Source organism: Aythya fuligula, chromosome 5 (assembly GCF_009819795.1).
Source record: "Aythya fuligula isolate bAytFul2 chromosome 5, bAytFul2.pri, whole genome shotgun sequence".
NCBI lineage: Eukaryota > Metazoa > Chordata > Aves > Anseriformes > Anatidae > Aythya > Aythya fuligula.
The window spans coordinates 16,929,572-16,953,727 of NC_045563.1; the positions used below are offsets into that span (position 1 = coordinate 16,929,572).

Genomic DNA, 24,156 nt, shown 5'->3' on the forward strand with positions numbered 1-24,156 from the left:
GCGTGGGCCCCCCCCGGCCGGGCGCGGAGCCGCGTGTGCCGCGGCCCCTTTAAGAGGCGGCGGGCGGCCCGTGCCGCCGCTGGCTGGGAGACCCCGCGCCTGCCGTGAGAGGTGAAAGCAAGATGGCGGCCGCGCCGTGACTGAGGCGGGGACGGAGGCGCTGGGAGCCGGGCCGGGCTGGACGGGCCGCGCCGCGCCGCCACCGCCGCTCGCCCCCTCGGCGGGGCCGCGCCGAGCGCCTCGCTGCCGGCCGGGCCGCCGGGAGCAGCCACGCCGCGGGGAGCGCGGAGCAGCCGGGACCGAGCCGCCGCCGCCGCAGCTGCACCGGGAGGAGGAGGAGGAAGAGGAGGAGGAGGAGGAAGGAGAACATGGCGGCGGAGTCGGGCCGGGAGTGAAGCCGCCGCCCGCGCCGGGAGCCCATGGGGGAGCCGGGGCTGTGAGCGCGCCCGCCCGCTTCACCCCGGCAGCGCCCGCAGGCCGCGGGCAGAGCGGCGCCGGGCAGGGGCAGGAGCAGGAGCAGGAGCGGGAGGGCGGCTCCGCGGCGCCCCGCGCTGACGGCCGGACCCGCGGCGTGAGCGGCCGGCGGGCGGCCAGCGAGGGGCTGCGGGCCCGGGCGGCCCCCGCACAATAGCGCCGAGCTCCGCGCCCGGCCGCCCCGCAACCCCCGGGCCTCCGGGGCCTCCTCCGGGCTCCCCCCCCCCCCCCTCCCCGCCTCGGCCGCCGCCTGCTGCCCGCCTTTTGTGCGGCCGTGCCCGGGCAGCTCCTCGCGGCGCCTCGCCCCCCGCCAGCACAGCGCCCGCCGGCCCCGCCGAGGATGAGGATCCCGTGGGAGCGCTGAAGGGGAGCGAGAAGAGCTCGCCTGGCGTGCCCCTGAGGGGCTCCCGCCGCCGCCTTCCTGCCCCATCCCCTCGGTCCCCTGCGCCTCCAGCCCGTGCGAGCCCCAGGGGTGGCAGCGGAGCGGGCGGCAGGATGACTGACACCCGGCGCAGGGTGAAGGTGTACACGCTGAACGAGGACCGCCAGTGGGACGACCGAGGCACGGGGCATGTGTCCTCCTGCTACGTGGAGAGGCTGAAGGGCATGTCCCTGCTCGTCAGGGCGGAGAGCGATGGTGAGTGTGGGTCTGGAGGTACGCTCTGCCCTCAGAAAGGGGAGTGGGGTTCGCTTTGTGCGTTTCTCGCCTTCGTGTTTTGCTGTGCAATTCGAATGCGGTTCCTAAAGGTGAGTGGGCACCGGGCACAGTTCATTCTTGTTAGGCCGAGTGGAAGAAATGGAAGGTTGCCATCGAGTGCAGGCGTAGTAGGCACTTAGTTCATAGTGAACATGCAGTGTTTCATCCAAACACAACCAGGTCTCGTAAGGGATTGCACGCCCAGCGATCCATCTCTAGGTGCCCAGTGTACGCCTGTCTCAGAACTGGTTGTTGTGATGTATCTGTCCTTAGAGGTTTCTGGAAATGTGCCCCTCACGAGAAGAGGTGCTCAAAACTTAGATCATAGTTTTTAGAGTAAATTTTTAAAAGGTCAGTGGGTGGTCAATATCCATTTTTTCCCCTCTCTTTTGCTCTCTGTCTATCCTTTCCCCCCAGAATTATGCAGGCCATGCTAACAGCTATCAACAGTTATCAAAGTGCAGTTGTAGTAGAAAAGACAATGGACTGAATGGCATTTTCAGAAATGTGTGTTGTTGTTTTTTTTTTGTTTTTTTTTGAAATGAAATACTATTTCTCAGTTCTTCAGCAGTTCTAGGTCTCCCTGTAAGTAAAATTAAAATGATGCAGTATTAACTATCCTCACATTTTCTGACCAAACTTACTGCAGGTTAAGTGGTAGTATCTTGTCCTGTAGTTACATGTTTGGACTAGTCTGGTTTATTGGTTGAGTGAGTTCATGACTTCTGTGATCAGAATAGATTTTTAATTGTAGATCTTGCAATATCTAACATACTATTTTGCTAGTAATGTTGTCAGGGTATGCCCTGGTACTTCATTACATGTGTAGGTACTGTATCTAGTGAATTGTCTATGAAGTTATGGCTTGTGACTTGCAACAGACATCTTATTTTTCTTTGTTTGTCTTTTTCATTGTAGAAACTAGGATGAAAAGCAACTTGAGAATCATTAATTCTCACTGTTTGAGAAAGTTCTGACAAACTACCATAATCTCTACAGCAAACAGATCATAAGCTGACACAGAGGAACCAAGCTTGAATCTAAGCAGGATTTTGATATTTGAGCTTCTGATTAAGCATGAGTCTCAGGGTTTTTTAGTTTCTTAATTATACTTTAAAAACTTAAATTGATACTTGATTTTATTTATTTCTTTTATACTGAAGAAGCTGCCTTCTTAGTTTGGCCAGCTTTCCAGTGTAACAGAAAGCATTCAAAATGGAAATGAATTTAGTTTAATTTGAACGTGAATGATCAAGGTAAAAAGAAAATCGCCACAACTTCTAGGCTAATCTTGTGTTACTGTGTATTTGGTTGTAGATACAGTGCTGTCCAAACAGCTGCTATGCTGAGGAGCCGCTGTTAGCAAATGTTTAAAAACTGTCACGTGTTACACACTAATCATTTTCCTGATTTTTTTTTTTTTTATTTTTTGGTTCTTGGAAAAGAAAGCAAAAGAACTGCAGTTCACAGCCTGCTTGTGAAGAAATGGTCCATTCAAACCAAAATCTCTTTATTTGCTTTCAGTGGGATATGTGTGCCTAAGACTGATTTGAACCTGGATAGGGCGGCTGTTGCCAGCTTATTTGTTGTAAATGAACATCTGTAGGATGGAAACTACAAGTTGGCATAAATGATCCCAAACCAAACATGAAGTCATTACCTTGTGTAGCATAGCTAAGCTACTCCAACCAGAGCAGTGTGCGTGCACTTACTAATTGCACCTAGTGCACAGAAATACATTTAACAGGACAAACACTTCAGACTTCTCTCAAATATCATACATACTCTTCAAGAGTAGTAAATAATGTACAGAGTTTAAGTTCTTAATTTAGTAGGTAGTATCAGTCCTGCCTGGGTAAATGCATACACTATTAATAGGCTAGGTTTCTCCCTAACTTGCTTGTTGTTTAAACGCCTCATAAAACTTGAATTATGTTTGTTTACTGTATAAGTTATTTCTAGATCAATTTTGAAAGTTAAAGGCAGTCATTTTTTAAGTGAGCAAACTGTTTGGGAGAAGGTGTTGCCAGAACCTAAAACACGTGGCTTTAGGTACCGTGCAATTTCTGTGCTCCCTCACATGTGCTTTTTTTTTTTTTTTTTTTTTTTTTTTTTTTTTTTAACTTAATGAAGTTGATTGTGACTTTTGGTTTTGAGTTAGCAAGGACATGCAAGTGCTAGCAACCTGACCTATATACCAGTTGCCTCCATGGTTCCATTTCGTTCTTGTATTGTCTCTGTCAGCTCCTCCTCTTTCCACAATGAAACTTCTTCCTTCCTCCTTTTATAAACCAGCTTTTCCTAGTGTTTGAACCGAGATTCATCCTGTGCACGTTGGCTCCTTCTCACTGACTTACTCCAGGAAGCTGGCTGAAAACCTCGGGATCCGACTGAAGTTGAGAGCTGCGTTTCCTGAGTGGGGGCTGTTAGTAGCGGTTCCCTCCCTGCCTTGGAAATGCCCTCGCCTGTTCGGGGGCCGGGTCAGTTCCTCCCAGAGCAGCGGCGCTGAGTGCCTTGGCCTTCCTGTGCAGGCCAGCACAGAGCGTGGCCTTTCCGTGGTGCATCTGGGAGTTGCTGCGGCTCCGTGGCTGCTTTACAAACCGTTGAGATTTTATGGCAGGGTCAGAGTGTTTAGATAAGGGAGCTGGAATCATTATGGCAAGTCCAAGGTAAGCTATCACACTGAACTGGAGCAATAAACAGACTGCACTCTTACTCAGTTCTTATCTACCGGGGTGTTTGCTGTTGTTGTTTTTAACACAGGCTTAGAGGAATTTTGAGCAGATGAGTGACTCTATTGCTGAGATGTCTTTAGAGCTCCCAGGCACTAAACACTGGGAGTTATCGCAGACAATTTGGAGTGATCTTTTATCATAGAGAAGTAGTTTCAGCTCTTTTCAGATCAGATGCATTATGCTTTGAAAAAGAGGGACTTGCCTTTTTTACCCCACTTGATATTTTTGTTTAGACCTTGAAAAGTTTCTACGAATGTGATGCCTAGCTGCAGTGTGTTCCACTTGTTGGAGTGCAGTACTGCAATAGTAATTCAATCTTTTATTTACAAATGGTCAACTTCCATGTGAATTTCTGTGTAATCAGAAGCCCTGGGTTTCCGACCAGTTTCTCATATGGTATTTCAGACTGCTGTTGCCTATCTAGTTCTTAAAATGTCTGTGTGCTTCTAGATACTCACTGCCTGGTTTCAGATCACTTTTTTGTTTTTGTTCTGAGCCCAGATGACTGAAGTGGCCCTTAAAATTAATGTCTCTGTTCAGCTAACTTAGGATGCTTCAAAGGCTTAAACTTTTAAGAAATGCTTACCAGTCCTGTCACCAAGCTCTTTGACGAGGCAGAATGACCTCCCCTATTGGAGGCCATGTTGCCCAGCTATCTTTTAGGTACTATCTAGTCACTTTCCTTTTTCACAGACTCGAAGGCTTAAATTTTGTTTATTATTGCTAAGGAAAGCAACACAGAAGTTAGTAATACTTGGCCAGGAACATCTTACATCTTTCATGGGTGTTTTTCTTTTGTTTTGTTTTTCCTTGTTATTAACTTTTTAAAAAGTGAAGGTAGTTCTTATTAAAAAAAATGAGTTTTGGTGCCTTCCTACCGACACCTGCAACTGACATCTAGTAGAGAATATGTATAGAGCTATTTATTCCTAGAAGGATGATTTGAAGTTATGAAATTGAATTGTAAAAGGTCTCTTTTGAGATTCTTTGAGCTTTTAGGGAAGCATGTACTTTAGCTTAATGCACTCCAGTCACCTTTTGTTTACGAATGAGATCTTACTTCCATTTTAGATGAAACAATAAATATCAGAAACTTTGTTTCTCTTCCTTCTTTCCCCCACCTCCAGTGTTTGGGTTTCACCCTTCAGAAATCTGCTAGGCTGAGGAGTTGTCTGTTGAGAGTGCAGAGCCTGTTCTCGGACCTCTGTTTGACCTGTTTCCAAGGTTTCTGTGGACTGCTGTGTTGTGATTCAGCAGCAATAGAACTGCTTACAGAACTTAAACCTCTGCTGCTTAAAAAAAAAATCATAAACTGAAAATTTAAATTAAACATAAGGAAGTTTTATTTTGGGGGGAGATGAGTGACAGTACTTCTTCTCCTTTTGAAGCTGGAGCCACATAAGTTTTGTGGGAGAAGAGCAGTATTTTTTATTTATTTTATTTTTACCATGAGGTCACCTCCATATGCATATATGTAAACAATCCTGCAGATTTATTGTTTAAGACTACTGGACTGGGACATCTGATGTTCTCTGAACATCTTCTAAAATAACATTGTATATCTGTATGTAATGGCTTTTGAGCAAACCTTACCCTATGCACATATATATTCCTTTCACATCACAGAATGAGGGTGTTACACTAACAATAACAAAAAAAAAAAAAAAAAAAAAAAAACAGCTCTGCTATAGTGCATTATTGTGGCAAATAACAGAATGCTGCAAATCAATGTTTTCTTCTTTATGGGTAGTTTCACTTGTTACTTGCTAGCCCTAATATTTGCAGTTATCTTTACAAATTTGTTCAAGGCTGTAATCTAGAAAATAAGTAGATCTGCGTTTTTTTTAATATTACTTATATTTAAGCAAATTTTCAGGTAATCTCTTAGAATAGTCATTGGGAAATGGAAATGAAGTTTTCTTGGTGTATTTTTATGAAGCAGACTGAGTAGTCTTAATATATTCTAGGGTAGTAGCAAGAGAAAAATACCTATATAGAAAGTAATTGTTTGTGACAAGTGAAAGAGTAAGCATCTTGATTGGTATTTAGAAATCAATACAGATATTGACTTGGAGAGGAGAGGAACTTTATTTGCGGTATATTAAATTTCTGTAACCTTTTTCTGAAGAACCCGTTTGTGTTACAGGCATCTGTTACTGTTGCCTGGTTCCCCAAAGCAAGTAACAGAAACCTAGGACAGCTTCCTATGGGGAAGGACACGATCCTGTAAAACCTGCTGTATGAAAATAAACAACTCAACGAACTACTAGAGTAGTCACTGCTGGTTAGGTTTTTTATTTTATTCTTAGTTGAAACGTTTCTGGGGGGCTAAGTGGTACAAAGGGAGCATCAGATTGCCCAGAACGATGCATTTGGGGCTGTTACGGGTTGGAGAGCACAGTTTGTACTTCAGTACACTTCTGCTTCTGAATTCCTATTTTTCTCATTATTGTCCTGAGTGGTGAGGAATGAGTTGAATGGTGTGGCAATGAGAAGCAAGTCAAGCCTTATAAGGCTGGAGTTGTCTTTCCTACAAGTGTCAGGTTTAGTAGGGAAGAAATGCTCTTTTGTGGTAAGTCTAGTGAGAAGTTCATTCTCTTGTGTCTGCTTCTAGCCTGGAAGATCAGCTGTCTGTTTTGAGTTGTCTTCAAGATTTTTTTTTAATAGCATTTTGTCAAACGTGAAATTCAATTGATGTATGACTTCCTGCTGATTTCAGGATTTCTGCATCTGTATATTTCTGTTTAGAAGTCAAAATACAATGTGAAAAATACCAATTGCTTTTAATTCATAAAGGGTTCCCATTCATATTTGCTGCTATTAGTTATCTCTAGCCAGTACAGGCTTTCCAGAAGATAGCCACACAACTCAATAGCACCAGATAGTATTCTAAAACTTCATACAGTTGAAGCTGTGATTTTGAAACTGAAAGTAAGACTGAAGTGAAACACTGCTTGTACGTGATCATTGTAACAGAAAAGGGGGGCTGTTTCTGATACTCACTCAGCAAGCCTGAAATTCAAAACCTGAAACTGTGGCCTAAGTACCACAGTGTATTGTATTCATTGCTAAAGGTCACCTTTGAAGTTTTTCTTCTGTCTTCCTCTATAGCTTGTGATTTTTCAGTAATTATGCTGTCACATTTCTGCTCTATCACCAAAGCAGTTTACTTGCTTAAGTTGTCTAGGTTTAAAAAAGGAAAAGCTCTGAAAAAGAGAGGTGGTGGATCTGTGTCTTTTTGTGTGTGTTTTTTTTGTTTGCTTGTTTTCCTATGAGGGCCATTTCACTCGGTTTTGTTGTTGGGCTGTATCTGAGTTTGTAAGCAGCTCTTCCTGTAAGAGCAGTGTGAGGCAGGCTGAGAGCTTCTAGACCCAACTTCATTACTGACAGCTCCCACTTGTAGAAAACAGACTTAGAAATTAGGAAGAAGCAGCCATCGCAGGTAAGTTAATAAATAAATGTGAGCATTACAGCTCTACATAGTAAGCTAATGAATATCAAAATCCTTGTGGAGACTTACAAATGAATGAAACGATAACCTTTCTTATTCTACAGGTGGAACTGTGCAGATACTTGTTATTCTGTAATGGTACATTACTCTTCTAGAGAGTGAAGTTCTGTCTCTTTGGTCTCTCCCTTCACCTCCCCCAGCCTAACATCTTCTGTTAGCAGTCTTTCTTGAAGAAAAGTGTGGTTTTCTTGTAAATATAACTTGATTGAGTATAGTGACACTTGGTAAGCAAGCATCAGTTCAGAGTATTCTTGATGTGGATTTTATGAATTGAAACATTCTTCAGATAGTGAAAACTGGTTAGTCATAGTCTGTTCTTGTAAGCAGGCTGATTCTACTGTGACATTTGGAAACACCATTTTCTGTTCCAAGTATGTTTGTCAAATCCAAGTAATTTGTTTGTCATGCCTTGAAGCTCTCAGGCTTCTGTATTTGAGGTGGTTGAAGCATTTTATTCTATTTAGATTTTGTGAGACTACTGAAGACTGCCTTGAAATTTGGCAAATGTTCTAGTAACATCAAACTGCCTTAGAACTGTAGTCATGAAACTAAGAAGTTGAAAGTTTGGACTTCTCTTACAGAATAAATTTAAATGAGTAAACAAATAGAAAAGCCCCTGTTAAAGGGGTACTTGCAGCATTATGCTTTAATTACAGACAGTGCAAAGTTAAATCTGTCCATACATTTTCATGTATGTTGAGTGAAGCTCTGCAGATGCCTGAATTGAAGTCCTGGTTGTCAGAGCCCCTCATGAGCTGGCACTTGTGCAGCTGAGCAGTAAGGTGGAGGAGGGATGTGGTCTGCCCACAAATAAAAGCAGTTTTAATGATTGTTTTCAGCTAGATCAGCCCTTCGAGCTGTCTAAATGTGATGTGTGTTAACACTAATGCTTATGCAGAAGGAGGGGCAAGACAACACAGTCCAGCACTTCTATTGCCATACTTATGTCTGACATCAGTATAAGCTGCTGCAAAACCTTTGTTCCCAAGTTTACCCTGTGTAAAGTTCTTTGGTACAAGCAGTCACGGTTGCTGCAGTATTAGTTTTTAGATGTGCATTCTGGCAAACTTACCTAAAACTGGTGTTTTAACAAAACTTTAAGAACACATACCACATGGTTAGCAAAATTCGTGTGAAACAAGTTGTAGGTGCTCCACAGAACACAATTATGGCAGTGATAATGATTTTTTTTTGAGAGAGAAAAATTCTCTCTCAAAAAAAAAAAAAACCCAAAACACACAAAAGAAACAGTTGAAAAGTCATCTCAGAATAAGGTTAAAATCCCGGTCCCCAAAATGCTCTTGAATGTTCTGTGTTATGTGAACGGTATCTTTGAGGGAAAAATGAAACAAAGCTGTAGAACATGAGTTAAATCTGCATGTTGTTGGGATGGAAGGTATAAGCACCTACTTGAGGAAAGAATGATCAGAGAACTCAAGGTAGACATTTCAGTATGCACATAAATAAATGAAACTTTTTTCTTCTAGGCTCTCTTCTTCTGGAGTCCAAAATTAACCCGAATACTGCGTACCAGAAGCAACAGGTAAATGTGCTGTTTTACCTCACTTTTAAAGGCAGCTTTTTTAACTTCAGAAATGGTCCTTTTCTCATCTAGTGCAATTTAAATTGTATGTTCTTGTACCAGAAATAGAAGGCAACGTAGTTCTCAGCATTTTTTTTATTTTATAAGACATGTAATTTCTTTGCATTTCTTGTATCCTGCTTGTGCACTCGCACATACACAAATGCTGCAGGTGAGACAGGCAAAACAGAGTTGGGAAAGTCACCAGTTAGCTGAGGTTCCTGAGGATTATAGTATCTGAAGCTTGATACCATCTGGCTTTTTTCTTCTTTGTATTTCAGATACTACGGCTTTTAATGTCTTCTCTTTTAAGAGAAGACTTTAAAACTATTTTTATGTAAACCTTTTTTTGGCTGTTATTTGGGTGAGGTATATGGGTTACTACTGCTTCAAAGCATTCCATATACAAAAAAGCCACTTCTCAGCTCTAGTCTGTACCTCGCTTCAGTTACTTAAGCTGAACATTGTGAGGCCTCCAAAGAATGGTATTAAGAAGGGTGAGGAGAAGCAGATTGTGGTTCTTGCATTTTGCTTACTGTTTTTGATGAATGCTGAGAAGTACTCCTAGAGGCTAAGGAAAAAAAAAAAAGCTGAATCAGATTGGATGTTGTTTCTTGTCCAGTCATCTCAGACTTGCTAAAATCCTGTCAGGTGCACTTGATGTAGTAAAGTATTAGAGCTGTGAAGAATGTTTTACTACAATCATAGATACAATTCAGTTTTATTCACGGGCAGTTGCAGTGGTTCTGTGGCTGCAACTGGTTGCAGGACTTCATGTTGAATGGAATGCAAAGAACTGGGCTAGTTTAAAAATATCCTTTCTTGGAAATATTTGAGTTTAGTCTGTATCTGCCCCCTTGATATAATTCAGCATGCACTGTATAAACAGTCAGTACTGAACAGCTGATAAGGGCAGCGTGGTGTGGAGAATCAATTGCAGGGAGTAAGAAAGGACAAGACCAGCAAAAATACTAAGCAAACTAGCTCTTAGTTGTAATCCTCGCTAGCTTGAGGTTGTGTTTCCATGATACAGTAACTCCAGCTGTAGGACTCCTAAAATAATGAGTATTTCACAGCTCTGTGGCATAAAGTGCTGATCTAGTGTAAACTTGCTTTGCTGGTTCAAATCTGTTTAAAGAGCATTGAGGGGCTAGCTCTGTGTCAACAGCCTTTCTGCCAGATCAAGCATGAAGTGTCCTTAAAGTAGGCAGAAAATTGTCCAGTCAGTGCAAACCAGCCCACGTGCCAGTGGGTACAGCACCAATATGTACTTGGGCTTGTTGCTGCTCGGGGTCAAGTGTGTAACCAGCACTGCACAAATCTGATACTGCTGATTGTGAAAACGTGGTTAAAGAAATAAAAGTATTAGACGTGAATCTGTCCTATTAGACCAGCACTGTAGGTTTTCCCTGCTGGAAAAGGAAAACTGCTATTCTTAAAGCTTTCAAGTGCTACATAGACAGCTTTATATTTGCAGGTGAATTGTTCATGTTCTCTAAGCAATGCAGTCTCTACTCTAGACTGAAAGTAGGGTTCTACTCCAAGCCTTAGAAATACCAGATTTTTCTTGGTGCATGTAATAATCCTGCTTCACAGGAAGCAGGATATTCAAATGAGACCTCCTTACCCTTTCCCTCAGTAAGAGCAGAGTTCAGAATTTAAACTGGGTTCCATATGAGTGATGGTTGGAGCTTCACTGTTGAAGGGAAGAGCTGCTTCTTTCCAGCTGTGCTTATCAGAGCTCTGAACTGCCTAAGCTCACTAAAACAAAAGAAAATTAGCTTTGGTACTGCAGACCCCTCTTCAAAACCAGGTGGCTCTCTACATCAGCAAAAGTTTCAAGCCAGCTCACTCAAGATCCGTCTGTGGAACTGTGCTACAGAAGAATTCAGTTTGTGCTTCTCAGTTGCTCTCTGGAAATTTCAAGAAAATACTGTACAAATTTAATACTTAAAACTTCCAACTAACTTTTCAGTGTGCTATTCTTACCAGACTTCTACATCAAAGTTTTATTGCAAGGTGGAACCTCCATTTGCTTTTAAAGGGGAGCATAGCACTGCTGAAGCTGTTCTTAGTGTGCCATACTTAGTATATTGCTTGCATGTGGCACTTCAGTATTTGAAGGAAAAAGTGAATGAGTTCTAACTTTCATCTAGGCTGACGTGAAGTTTGTAAGAAGAAACGATTTTTATTGAACTAACTAATCTGATCTGTGGTTGGAAGGAATGAGAAATGTGTAATAGCAACTTCCCCCAACAGCTTATCTATGGCAATTGTTCTGGGTTTTTCAGCAAGCATATAAATACCTTTCTGATGAACAGGGAAGTTCTGCTGCTGGTGAAAGCACCTTCTATCTCTTTGGCAATGCTATTGCCAGTGTGAAACAGAGTGTCTCATTAATTAAAGATGTTACAAGCTATGCACTCTCAGGGTGTACGCATGTATGTGTTAGTGGTGACTGTCCTAGCTCAGATCCTTATTTGTGAAAATAATAGTACAAAGACCTGCGTACAAGCTTGCATTGCTCCCTCTAGTCTCTTGTCATGTAAAATATCCACAGAGATTAAAATTGAAGAAAAACCACTGTGTGAATCTGAACTTCAAGGCAAACTTTGTCAAATTGTCTGCTTCAGATGTATTGTTTTTTAAGGGTTGAAAGCAATGCTTTTGCTGTATGTTTTGGATTATTCAGGTCTCCGTATAAATGTTGATCTAATTGGTGTTAGATATGACTGTCCCCCCTTTCCTTTGGAGTAGAAGAACACTTGGTAGATATTGAGACCTGATCCAGGACTCATTTTTCATGGATCAACACAGCCACCCTAGTCCCCAGTGTTCCCAGGCTTACATCAACAGGCTTAATGTAATCCCTCAAAGTGTTAACGATATGGGCAGTCCTTTAACCACCTTTTCACTAGTCAGATAAATTAATATAATCTTTCTGTCACCGTGATGAGTCACTTTCTATTCAGAAAGATAGGTCTATATCTGCTGTAACACAGAATTGATACCCACGGAAGCTGCTGCATGCTCTGAACTGTGCACTCCCTGGCATGCTCATCCATACTTATATTAGAAGAAAAGAGTCTGAATGAGGAAAATAAAGCTAGTAAGAAAACTTGAGAAACTAGTATCCTGTGGCTGAGAAAAAAGACAACTGTTCCTTATGTTAAGGTAATATGTATAGGCAGAACACTTTCTGTGGGGGGGAAAAATAGGCAAAGTGTTCATCAGTACAGCCACTTGGCCTCCTGACTTGTGTTCTTGCTTAGGGCTATAACTTAAGTTTTATTGGTGTTCTTATTTTTAAAAGTTGTAATAATGGTTCTATAACATAGGTATGGAATATACTGGATTTAATTATGGGTAAGTAGCATACATCTTAAAAGCACATTCTTTTCAGTAAGTGGAATTTAATTACACTATGTGGTGCCTGGACCACATGCAGAATATTTAGTTTTCTTCTTCTGTTGTTTTACATATACACACACATTAGTAAACAGAAGGTAATGTAATTATAATGTCCTGGTGAAGTCTATTTACAACCTTCAATCCGTGCTCTGACTTTTTTTTTCTATGTGTTTTTTTTCCTTTTTAAGGCATTAAAATGGCCAAATTCAGAGATGCTACTCAAGGATATGCTGTTCTTACAGGAGTGATCCTTACTCAAAAAAAAAAAGAACAGCTGCAGTTGTATTTTAGGACATTACACATCTTCCTATGCAACCTTAGAGGAGAAATAAATGCTCAAGTTTATCTAGGGAGAAAGCTGATGTGGGTGTGAACTTGGGAATATGCTTTTCAGGATGTATTGGCAGTGCTTCAGCAGTATATCAATAAAGACTTAAATTCTCAACTCATCCCTCTTAGCGATGAAGTATGTGTTACATCCCTTCTTTGTTCCAGGCACAAAAAGACTTGAGTTGCTTACATTTACGGAGTCTTGCCTCTGCGCTACAAACTTCAGTGTCTTGTGTCCTTTGCTTTAGCAGTCCCTCTCAGTTCTTCACAAGAATAGAAAACTTAAATTCATCCAGAGTACTGGGCTCTAGCTAAGTAACTTGAAAGTGTCTGTCCTTCAATGAAGGCGATCAAACCTGTTGATAACAATGCTAAATTTTGGAAAGATGCGAAAGACATTGGCAGAGTGCTCAGAGAAGATGAACTTCCTATGCTTGCTGCCAGGAACAAGTGAACCAGCAGTGAAACTGTTTCAATAAAAGTATGCCTACTGCTGCGCAGGTAGTGAGGTGTGTGTTTTTGTGGGGTGGGAAGGAAAGAGAGGGGTGTGACTACTGTCCATTTTGGAATGGGTTGGTTAATTTAAGTAGATGATCAAAGATTCCTTTACCCAGACACATGTTTTCCTGTGAAATATATTCTGCTGTTTCTGCATAGGGTCACTAGGCCAGGGAGACAAGGTTCTGTTATGGAACTAATGAACTGATTTTATTCCACGTGATGCATAGAGATGCAGCAATCAGATGGCTAACTGAGAAAGTCAAGTGTGGCTGGTAGGGTGTCCTAGAAGCTACCAGGAAACTTTCTGCCAGAAGACTGAACATGTCCTTGATTTCATATTCGGGTTTGGGGAATAAAGAATTGTCACATGGAGATATCCAGGTTCTGTGTGAACAAATGCACAAAGCCAGTTTCAGAACTAGCTTGACATTACATTACTAGGATGGGGTTTTTAACCTGAAGATTTTGCTGCACCCTACCCCAATAATGATTTGTGTTGAACTTGGCACAGCTGGGTACTGCCAGTACTTTATTTCCGAAGCAGAAGCTGGGGCCTGTACTTCTGATTTTAAGTGGTTTGCTAACAGGACTTTAAAAGATGGTTTGAGATGCCCGGGGAACAGGCTGTAAATACAAACAGTGTCAGTGCTTATCAGAGCAGGAGGCTGGCACTCCGGCTGTCCAGAGCAGCGGAAACTCCCCTACTCAGCTGAACTTTCACTGGGACACAGGAAAGTGCCAGAGGCCTAACTCACCTGAGGGCTGGGAGGAAGGGATTCAGTCACTCAAGGGAAAAAAAAGAATTTGTGGTAGACTATCCAATTTGGGGTATCGCTGCTGCTTCTTGAGAGTAGCCCAGGTCTCACAGGGATGAGTCATAGATGCATGAGAATAAGAACTCACTTTTGTTTTAGAAGTATTTTCAGTGTTGACAATAAATAACTGCAGAGAAGGTTAGTGTTCTCCATGGATGTCACCACTCCAGTGAGAGAGCAGTGCCAAACAATAAGAGTTGTCTCGACCTCTGTCGCATTAGGAAAGAAATCTTAAATCAGTCTTAGAGCAGAAGCAAATCCTGAGGTACTAGTTACTCATTAATTCTTCTTCATGAAATCCCAGGGCTTGCATTGGAAAGTGAATGAATGCTGTACGGTGTGCCTGCTAACAGTTAAAATTGGTGCAATAAAAGAATCACTTCTGATGAGTGTTACAGGGAGAACTTGACATCTAAGGACCTTTCTATGAAGAAAAATAAGCCTTTTGGAAATTAATTTCAGAAACAAATCATTTGGCAGATATTAAGCTCTGCCCACCTAAGTGAAGTGTCACTGCTTTCTGCCTTAATACTTTTGGAAGCGAAGTCTCAGATGAAGTGGTAGCACCCAGGAGCGGTTCCTTGAAAACCAGCAGCCTGTTCTTCAGACCAACCACGGCTTTCTCTGTATGGACTTGATCCAGCCAAAAATCAAACAAGCAGCAGAGAAATGCCAAACTGTGGTTTGAAAGTTTTGACTTGGGCTGTATGTTTATAAGGATAAGAGTACAAAAAATTGACCTCCCTTGGTAGAAAGAAGTACCTCTTTATGGGGACGTTGAATGCAAGTTATCTAAAAAGAGGCCACGCTCAGAATCTTAGCTTAAAGTTTAGAGTTCCAGATAAATTTTGAGCAACCATAATAAAAAATAACATGAAAGAGAAGACAAATTTCTATAAGCTGTTCTAGGACAACAGCAATTTTTCTATGGGTAAGGTAACAATGACACATCCAGCTGGCACTATTGTCAAAATATTTTTGCAAAGCAGCAAATGGTTTTCATACTCAGAATAACACACTGAACTCTACATAAGTAGTTTCCCAGTTATCATTGTGTTTAAAAGAAGGTCTTGCCAAGAACTCTAGTGAAAAACGTGAGAAGTTAGAATGCTAGGGTTCTCCTAGAGCAGTAGGTACAAAAGCCTACGATGGTAAAACATTGGTCCTTCTTTATTATTCAGATCACACAGCGTAGCTAGGATTTTATACTGCAGCTTCATCTGTAAATTTTGTTTAATGACAAGCTAGATAAAAACAAAATTCTAGATACTCATTTCAGTCAGTCCCATTCACTTCCTGGTCTCAAGGGTAACATTTCTGTGTAATGCAGAGAAATGGATACATGTCTGACCCATTCAAGCCAGAACTGCTTTATGAATGATCTAAGCCTGAGGATTTTATGTTTATAGGGGAGCAATATTCAAAACTCATCTCCTTACATCTTTAACTGATAGCTAATATTAATAAGAGTATTTCTTCACACTCTTGTTTCCTCTTGGAATGGAGGAGACAATCTCACAAAATATCAGTTGTTTTTTGGAGTACCAAGAAGTACCTGGTGTTTTGGAAGCAAGAGATAGTCCTATTCCGTAGCTGAGAGATCCGACGTAGTTAGTGGATGTAGATTACGCTGTTATGAGACCACAGATCAAACACACAGAAAGATCCCTTTAAAGAAAGCAAGCAGAAAGTAGACTTTATTCGTACATCTGGAATTTCCCTCAGTCACTTCCCCTTAAAAGACATGCCTAAGTTTTGTACTGCTCTTTTTTTTCTGATGATTCCATACCTCGTAGGATTAAGAAAGTGACATGTAAACTTTGAATAGTACATTATGCAACAGCACAGGGCTTTTCTCACTTTCTCATGCTCTTTTTTTAAAAGCCCTTTGGGGCAAGAAAGGCTATAGAAACAAATAGCCTCGTACTAAAGGTCTAGAGAATAGCAATTGGTACAATCCTGTTGAGACACTGACATTAATTGGTAATATGAAATCCTTATGTGCTAATCAGACAAATAACTAACACTTTGAAAGTTTTAATGTTGGCAACTGGAAGATAATTTTCTAATATTAATAAAGTGAATTTGAAGATTACTGTTTAGTTTCAACATCCAAAGAAGAAATGAAAAAAATCAGATTTTGTAAAGGTGAAAAAATACTTTTTGAACTTCTGTGTATCATAATAGATGATCTTGCGTAAGAACAACCTGTTGCTATGCTGGGGCCAAATAGCTTTTCTCCCTCTGTGGCTATAGTTTTCAGAAGCAGCTTTACCTATGTTTCTTCCCTTTCACATGCCCAGTGCCTGCCTTCCTCTATCCCTGCTATTCCCAGAGCAGACAGATCTGCGTTGGTCCAATGATGGATTTTATTCAGAAACTCGGGGGCTCTGTTTAGTCAGCTTACAGCAGTTAATATAAATATCACTGTCCTTATTTTTGTTCTTTTAGTAATTACCTTCTTGGTCACGTTCTTTGTAGAGAAGAAAAAATGTTTTGATCTTTTGGAAGTGGCTTGCTTAGAAATCTAACAAGTAATCTCTCACTTAAATGAAAATGTAATTAGATAGGAGTGTTGCAACTTCTGCTAGGGTATACCTAAGATCTAGTGGGCTTTGTTTTAAATAAAAGACAGCATTACTCAGTGGGAAGCTGATGAGAGATTGGTGCTGAAAAGTACTGTACTGTAAATAGTAATGGCAGATGCACGTATTAGATTTTGATCCTGAGGCATACGGCAGTAAGGTACGTGCTGTTTTTAAAAGATGGTGAAATTAATGTACCTAAAGAAATGTCAGTGTTTAGTAACTGACACAACTTCGGTTTTTTTCTTACCCCGTTAATGGTCTTTTTTTTTTGCACCATGACCAGTCTTGTAGAGAATAAACTAGTAATTGTTCCTTTCTTCTTCCTTTTGTATTTTGGAGGTGGTCTTTCTAAATCCCTTTCTCTGTGTACCACCTCTTCCTCAATCCTTTGGGAAAGGAAAAGGTAAACTATTTGCCATTTGCAAGGTAAACACATTAGTGCATCTGAAGCAGCACAGCTGCGCTGGTAATGGCAAATTGATTAGATCGTATTGCTTGACTGAAGTCCTGCTGGAGCTAGGTGATCGTGCTATTTAGAGTGTAGTTTAGCTTGAGGAGTTTTCTGTTAAGTGCATATTGAAATTAAATGTACGGTTTATCTTCAGTGTTCATTTGATATTTGAAATAAACTAATCCTAAACAATAAACAGGCTTTATAAATGCCCAGCAACCTAGAGTGCTTTTGCAAGTATTTAAAATTAGTTCCAAGAATAATCACTATAAGCAAAATCTGTACTTAACAAAGGAGGGTCTGTGCTGTGGTTCTCATTGAAATATAGGTAGAAAAATGCTCATGTCTCTTGCATTAATGCATATTTTAGCATTAATTGAAATAATGTGATTTAATGAGGCTATATATGTTTAACGTGGCTGTATTTCAGCTAGCTCTTAGAGGAGGACAGGAGACTTCTAAAATAAAACTTGATGCAATGTATAAATAGTGCAGATTGTATTCCCATTTGTGTTGTTGTTTTGTTTTTGTAATTCTAACAATTATTTAGTAAACTGTCTGTAAAACAGCACATCATGTACCTTGCCAGTGTGTGACATTGCTGTTTGCATCTTGGCTTCTACTTCTACATAGTGGTTTTGCATGCAGTATGAGAGCTCCATAAAAACCTTGGCCTATTCCAATAAGTAGATGAGAGCCTAAGTTTTGGGGTAGTAAATATAGCTAAGCATTCTTTCCAGTAACTTCTGCAAATCTAGAGCAAAACTTCCTTTCAGAACTGTAGTTTGGAAGGAGTAGAAATGGTGTGCGTGGTTCAGTGTAATCAGTGTGCCCTGTTAATTGTGTGTGTATTCAAGGACCTGTTCTTGCTTAAAGTTTGTAGGCATCTTGGGGCTTCTTTATAGGCAGCTGGTCTATTCGTCAGCACAACGTTTGCTAGGGCCTATTAAAAAATCACGAGAGTGATTGTGAGTGAGTCCTACAAAAGTTTTCAGTTTTATGTGGTCTAATTGAAACACGTTAAAAAGAAAAGGGAAAAATACCTATTGCTTTTGTTACTTTTTGTATTTTATCAGAGGATGCATTGAGGTGAAAGTACATTTTATAGATTAGCCTTATAAGATTAACAATTTTATGGGCACATGAATTAAGAACTAAAACTTTCTTATCATTTTGGAACTTGCTTATTCTGATTTTTGCAGAAGTGTTATTAATCTTAAAAATCTCAGAACGTATCAAAATCATGTCCTTATTTTGAAATTTTACTCTTTAAACACTGTTTAGGTTTGTAAAATCTTAAATACATTGCCTGAAACTGTTCTTCCTGTCTTTAAAGGATACCTTGATTGTGTGGTCTGAGGCTGAAAATTATGATTTGGCACTTAGCTTTCAAGAAAAAGCAGGCTGTGATGAAATATGGGAAAAAATATGTCAGGTAAGTTTGATAAATGTAAGTGTGAGACATCAAAATAATCTTAATGTTTGTGTTCGAAGTTTTTAGGCCATTCTAGGAGGTGAATCTCTACATAGCAGATAGAAAGGGGAAACAAAACTACCCTCTTTTCCACCATCCCCAAATTTTGCATGTTTCATTTGAAAACTTTCTCCTTCCCCTCACCCCCGACTTTGATATGAACATAAACTATGATTTTTTTTTGAGCTTTTCCAGGTCTTTTTGATCAAAATAACTTTATAGCTCTGTTAGCCCCCAAGGAAGTTTTTCTCCAAAATGAGTGCTTAAAAAGTTTCCTAACAATTAATTTCATAATTAACTTTTTTTTTTTTTTTTTTTTTTTTTTCCTGGTTGTCCAGAAGGGAAAAACTTCCTTCCAAAGCTTTATTGTAGTAAAAAGAATGTATGAGCTCTTAGTTGATTTTAGAATGTATTTGCTATGGATTTGACTATATCATGTTCATATTTCTCCATTTTTCATTCTTTTCTTTCTCTTATCTCATTCTTCTGTTTATGTGTTGAGTTTCTCTAGAGAGCTTTTTTCCACGTAAATATGACACCATGCTGTTGACTGTCAGGGTGTGAAAGAATAATTTGATAGTTGAAGTAGGAGAGACAGCTCTTTATCTCTCAGAGCTATAATTCTTACAGTTTAAAGAAATGAAACGGTTTATATATAGTTTTACTGCTAGGACTGGATGACTATATAGTTACTGAATCAGCATTGTTAACATATCGTCAATTATTAACTATTGAGCAATACCCAGAAGAGTTTAGTCAATGTATTCATGAATAATAGTTTAATTTTTCAGGTGTTGGTTTTGTTTTTGTTTTGTTTTGTTTTGTTTTTAATTCCAAGCCTTGCAACTTTTCTTAATTGTTTTTGCTACGTTAGGTGGGATTTCTCTATTTTTTTCCAAGAATTCGTTCCCTGTGCTCGCTCTCTGTGCTGTTAACAAACACACCATTCTCTCCACTCTGACTTCTCTAGTTTGTTCTCATTGATTTCAGAAATAAAGCAGAAGAAATCTGGCGTCATAATTGCATGTGTTTAGATCCTGTTGTTTTTGTGTGTTTTTTTTTTTTTTACTCATGAGTCTTTTCAACACTTCTCTACTAACTTAATTAAGTATAGAAACGTTTCCAAGAACCTTAGTAGTCAAAGGACCAAAAGTTGGGGGCAGAAACAAAAAATGGGGGAAAGGGGAAATTCTGTGCTTGGGAAACACCCAGATAAGAAACCCAGCTTCCTCAGTCTCTAAATAAAGAGCTAGTATTTTTGTAAGAATCCAGTTTCTTTACATCCTGTTTTGAGGCCATGCTATTGTATTTTTGTCTAGTGTACTTTAAAGATCTTAAGCTTCCTCAGTCATTACAGCTTTTTCTGAAAGGAAAACTTTGATAGCACTTACACTGGCAGTGGTTGCTGATGTGGAAGGAGAACAGTAAGTGGGTCTTAAGAGCATTCTGGATTTTAATCTATATATAGACTTGCTGTTATCCATGGAGAATTATTTCTCCCAGACTGTTTTGCTGATTTTCGAGTTTAAAAAGTGCCTTCTACTCTTCCAGGCAGCACTGCCTTTCTGCATTTGACACATCAGATACAAGCAGATACTACAGTTTAAGATGTAATTAAAGCTGAAACACTCTGGTGCCCAAGCATCTGTCTCAGTTTTTTTCATTAATTTGTACTTTGTGCAGTTTCCTGGTTGTAGCTGTAGAGATCCCTCTGCGGGTCCTGTGCCTCCTTTTTCTGACAGCTCCAGATTTTCACTAGCCTTTTGTAAATGTTGATGTAGGGGTTTCTGTTCTTAAGAGCTTTGCAGGTTTTGCTTTGGATTCTGTCCCTCTGTTGAGTATTTCAAAATGATAACAGATTTTGACTTGTGGCTCTCAGTACTGAAAGCAGAGAATTTTTGACAAGACTGGCCCCTTCACTCCGAGCTTGCAGAAGCTTTGAGAAGCATCAAGACCAGTTAGACAACCCAAGATTAACATTAACAACCATCTTTATTCTTCCCTTTCTTTATAGAGAAATGAATAACTAATGTAGAAATAATTTTTGTAAGGCATTCTGTTTGAGGAAATCTTTGCATTATCTCCTGTCTTCCAAACCAGCTATACGTGATGTGACACGTACATTTGTACTTCTGTTTTGACCATACAGATAAAAAGCACATGACATTTAAAAAGGTATTTTTAAAAAGCATTGTAATAGTAATAAGCGTTAAACTCTGGTTTTTGAAAACATCCTGTTTTACAGGTTCAGGGCAAAGATCCTTCTGTCGACATTACTCAGGACCTCGTCGATGAATCTGAGGAAGAACGTTTTGATGATATGTCATCACCAGGTCTTGAATTACCTTCTTGTGAGTTAAGTCGACTAGAAGAAATTGCAGAACTTGTGGCATCTTCACTGCCTTCGCCGTTACGTCGTGAAAAACTCGCACTAGCACTGGAAAATGAGGGCTATATTAAGAAGCTCTTAGAAATTTTTCATGTGTGCGAAGACTTGGAGAACATTGAAGGACTACACCACTTGTATGAAATTATCAAGGGAATCTTCCTTTTGAACAGAACTGCACTTTTTGAAGTCATGTTTTCCGAGGAATGTATAATGGACGTAATTGGATGCCTAGAATATGATCCATCTTTATCACAGTCACGGAAACACAGGGAATTTCTGACTAAAACAGCAAAATTTAAAGAGGTGATTCCTATATCTGATCCAGAGCTGAAGCAAAAAATACATCAGACATACAGAGTACAGTATATTCAAGATATGGTCCTACCCACTCCCTCAGTTTTTGAGGAAAATATGCTATCAACACTTCATTCTTTCATCTTTTTTAATAAAGTGGAAATAGTTGGTATGTTACAGGTAAGTTTGAGAATTTCACTGTCTTTTTATTTGAGCTTGGACAGAGAAAGCTAGTTAATATTTCTTGGGAAGATTGAGGTGCTTCAGTGGATCCTTCACTTCTGTGATTCTGCAAGTCTTTTTGAAGTATTATGTAAAGAAAAAACATGGAATTCAAATGCTGAGCTGTTAAATGTATGTTCTTAAACTCCAGATTTTGGCCTAGATGCTCTGTAACTGATGATTTATGTGGAGCAACAATAAGCAGAATCCTCGGTAGGGTTGGTTAAAATGAATAGTACTGTTTGCATTTTGAAGGTTGGTTTTTGTTATTTTTTTTTCTTGTATTTGGGGAATTTTCAGGCACTACAGTTAAGGATAATTTTTTTTTTAAAAAAGGTCGAATTATTTCACCTAAGTTTCATAAATATAATCTCACGCCAGGATATAGCTGATTCTAATTTTGAAATTAAGGAAGGAAGTTGTTTGGGAAGTGCAGGTTCAGAATATAACACTGCCATAGGTGCTTGAATGTTTCCTTAGTTTTTCTTCTAAGTCCATAAACAAGACTGTATCAAATTACTAGTTTTCCATGACGTATGTTGTACTGCAAGCATAAAGAGATTATATGTAACTGATGCTTTAGATTTCATACTTCCACGTGTTAAGTATTCGGCACCAACCCATGAACTTCCTGAAGTGTGCAGAAGTAGGCAGAGGATCTTTGTGCTGGGAGCTTCTTAAAATTTTCAACAAATTCAGCAAATTGTTGCAGCACGTGTATTTTAGTTTGTACAAGTTAATTGTCATTATTGAAATTCTCCTAGCTTTTAAGGAGCAAATAGTCTTTGAAGGAGTTGTCTAATGTGGAGTTAGGGACAAAAGGGTAAATGCTGCTGATGAAGTTAATTGTTTGAATCTGCAGTTGAGTCTTAGTGTGCACACTGTTTAATTTCATGGAAAATACAACAAAGAAGAGTAAAAATGACTTTTGGAAGCTCATGTAGCAAACGAGTGTCAAAAGTAGGCCTCGTGCCTTTTCATCCACCACACTTGGTTGATCAGGACGCTGAAATTACTGAACCCAGTCTCTTGGGCTCGAACATGTCGTGTCCCCGCGTGGAGCAGTTGATAAGCACCAGGTACACGAGGCAGCCACCTGGGCCTGGCGGCTGAGGCATGTGTCTTGTGGAAAGACCATCACCTGCTGGAGCAGCCACCAGAGGCCACGTGGAACACCTTGGCCATCCTAAATGCTACCAGGCCTCTTTCCTATCCATGTGTGTCCTTGATGAGCAAAGTCACAACATGTGCCTGCCTGAAACAGTCAGAAAGCCTTAATCACGGAGTGGCCGGTTAGAGGGAACGCACAGGCCTGACTTGGAGAGTGCTGAAAAGATTTAGTGAAGGTGTTTCCACTCAAGTATCCGGTATGACTGGTGTCTCTAAAATAGCTCGACCTCTTTGCTCGGGCTGCTAAAAACAAAGTCCTGAGGGTGATATGCGCTGGCTTGAGGAGAATAATTATTCTTGGAGTCTTGGTTCAGTGGCTGAATCAGAGGGGGTCTGGATTGTTGAAACTGGGCAACTAGAAAGGGCACCTGGTGCTGCAAGATCACTAAGGGCATGCTTGTTAGAAATCCTGAGGTAGCTTGATAAAGGACTAGTGGCTGATTAGCTTCCTTTTTTCCCTTCACTCTTAAAGCCAGTGTTAGGATGACACAGGTAGGGGAAATTTAGGTTAGAGTATCCAGGTTCTGTGTGGCTGCCAAACTTGTCGGTTGCAGTTCACAGCTGAATAGCAGCTCCCATCTGATTTTCATTTCTTGTATGACTGGAAGTTTCTGAACTGTATCTTAATTTTATTGCTGCTTGTGATTGAGAATAAAGAATACTCCGTGTGTGGTGGAGCCAGGAGAACTAGCATTGCACAACTTTCAGAGGAAGAGAAATATTTCAGATTGTTCAAGTGCTTTCTATAGATTGGAGGAGCACAGGGTGGTAACATAAGGAATAAAACGTATCCTCTGGTACTTTGTGTTTGCTAGTCCTCTGATAGTACAGCTGGTAGAGCATTGGGGGGGGGCTCTGTAGTTTATAACTAGGAGTCTGTTTGGAACTGTGACAGAAACTTTGCTGATTAATTCTTGTTTTTGAGGGAATTAAAAGAGGATATCACAAATTGCAAGGATATTACATTTCTAAGAGATTAAAAGGCTTGGTTAATTTTTCACATTCTCATAGTGTAGTTGTAAGCCCAGGTTTAAGCCTACTTACCTGGCATTTATGTGTTCTTTTATTTATAGAGCAGTGTGCCAGGTTATTCTTCTCTGTAATCTCTGTCCCTGAAGTCTCATTCTCCCCTTTCCTTTCTCCATTCTCCATTCTCACAGTCCCTGTATAAAATGTGTGATACTGGTGCTCATTCCTTTATGCAGAATAAGTAATATTCTGATATCAAAATTAAAAGACTGCTTTTGTTGATTTCACATCTATAATTAATTCTTTATGTATTTCTTCTTTTGGTGTGTGGTTTGATATGTATTTCTGTAGCTGGCTGTATTACAATACTCTGGGGAGGGGTTGGGGGAGCTTATTTCATGACAGATTCAAAGTTGGAGTTCCTGGCATTTGTTACCATAGGTCTTAGGAGATCCTGGTTCTCCCTAATGTTCTGTGTGTATTTAAGAAGCTGTTTCTTTCGTCATTACTGAAGAGTTTCTGGGATGCATCGTGGTAGTTTAT

General features: G+C 40.2%; 1 protein-coding gene across 1 annotated transcript in view; it reads left to right on the forward strand.

Annotated features, from left to right (window-relative positions):
* The first annotated feature begins 771 nt into the window (after positions 1-771).
* Positions 772-24,156, forward strand: part of PPP4R3A (protein phosphatase 4 regulatory subunit 3A) — a 41,749-nt gene continuing 18,364 nt past the window's right edge. Inside the window, exons 1-4 of the mRNA XM_032188829.1 lie at positions 772-1,111; positions 8,905-8,960; positions 18,432-18,530; positions 20,815-21,432. Coding sequence (XP_032044720.1) covers positions 970-1,111; positions 8,905-8,960; positions 18,432-18,530; positions 20,815-21,432 — 915 coding nt within the window. The 5' untranslated portion in view covers positions 772-969. The remainder of the gene's footprint in view (positions 1,112-8,904; positions 8,961-18,431; positions 18,531-20,814; positions 21,433-24,156) is intronic.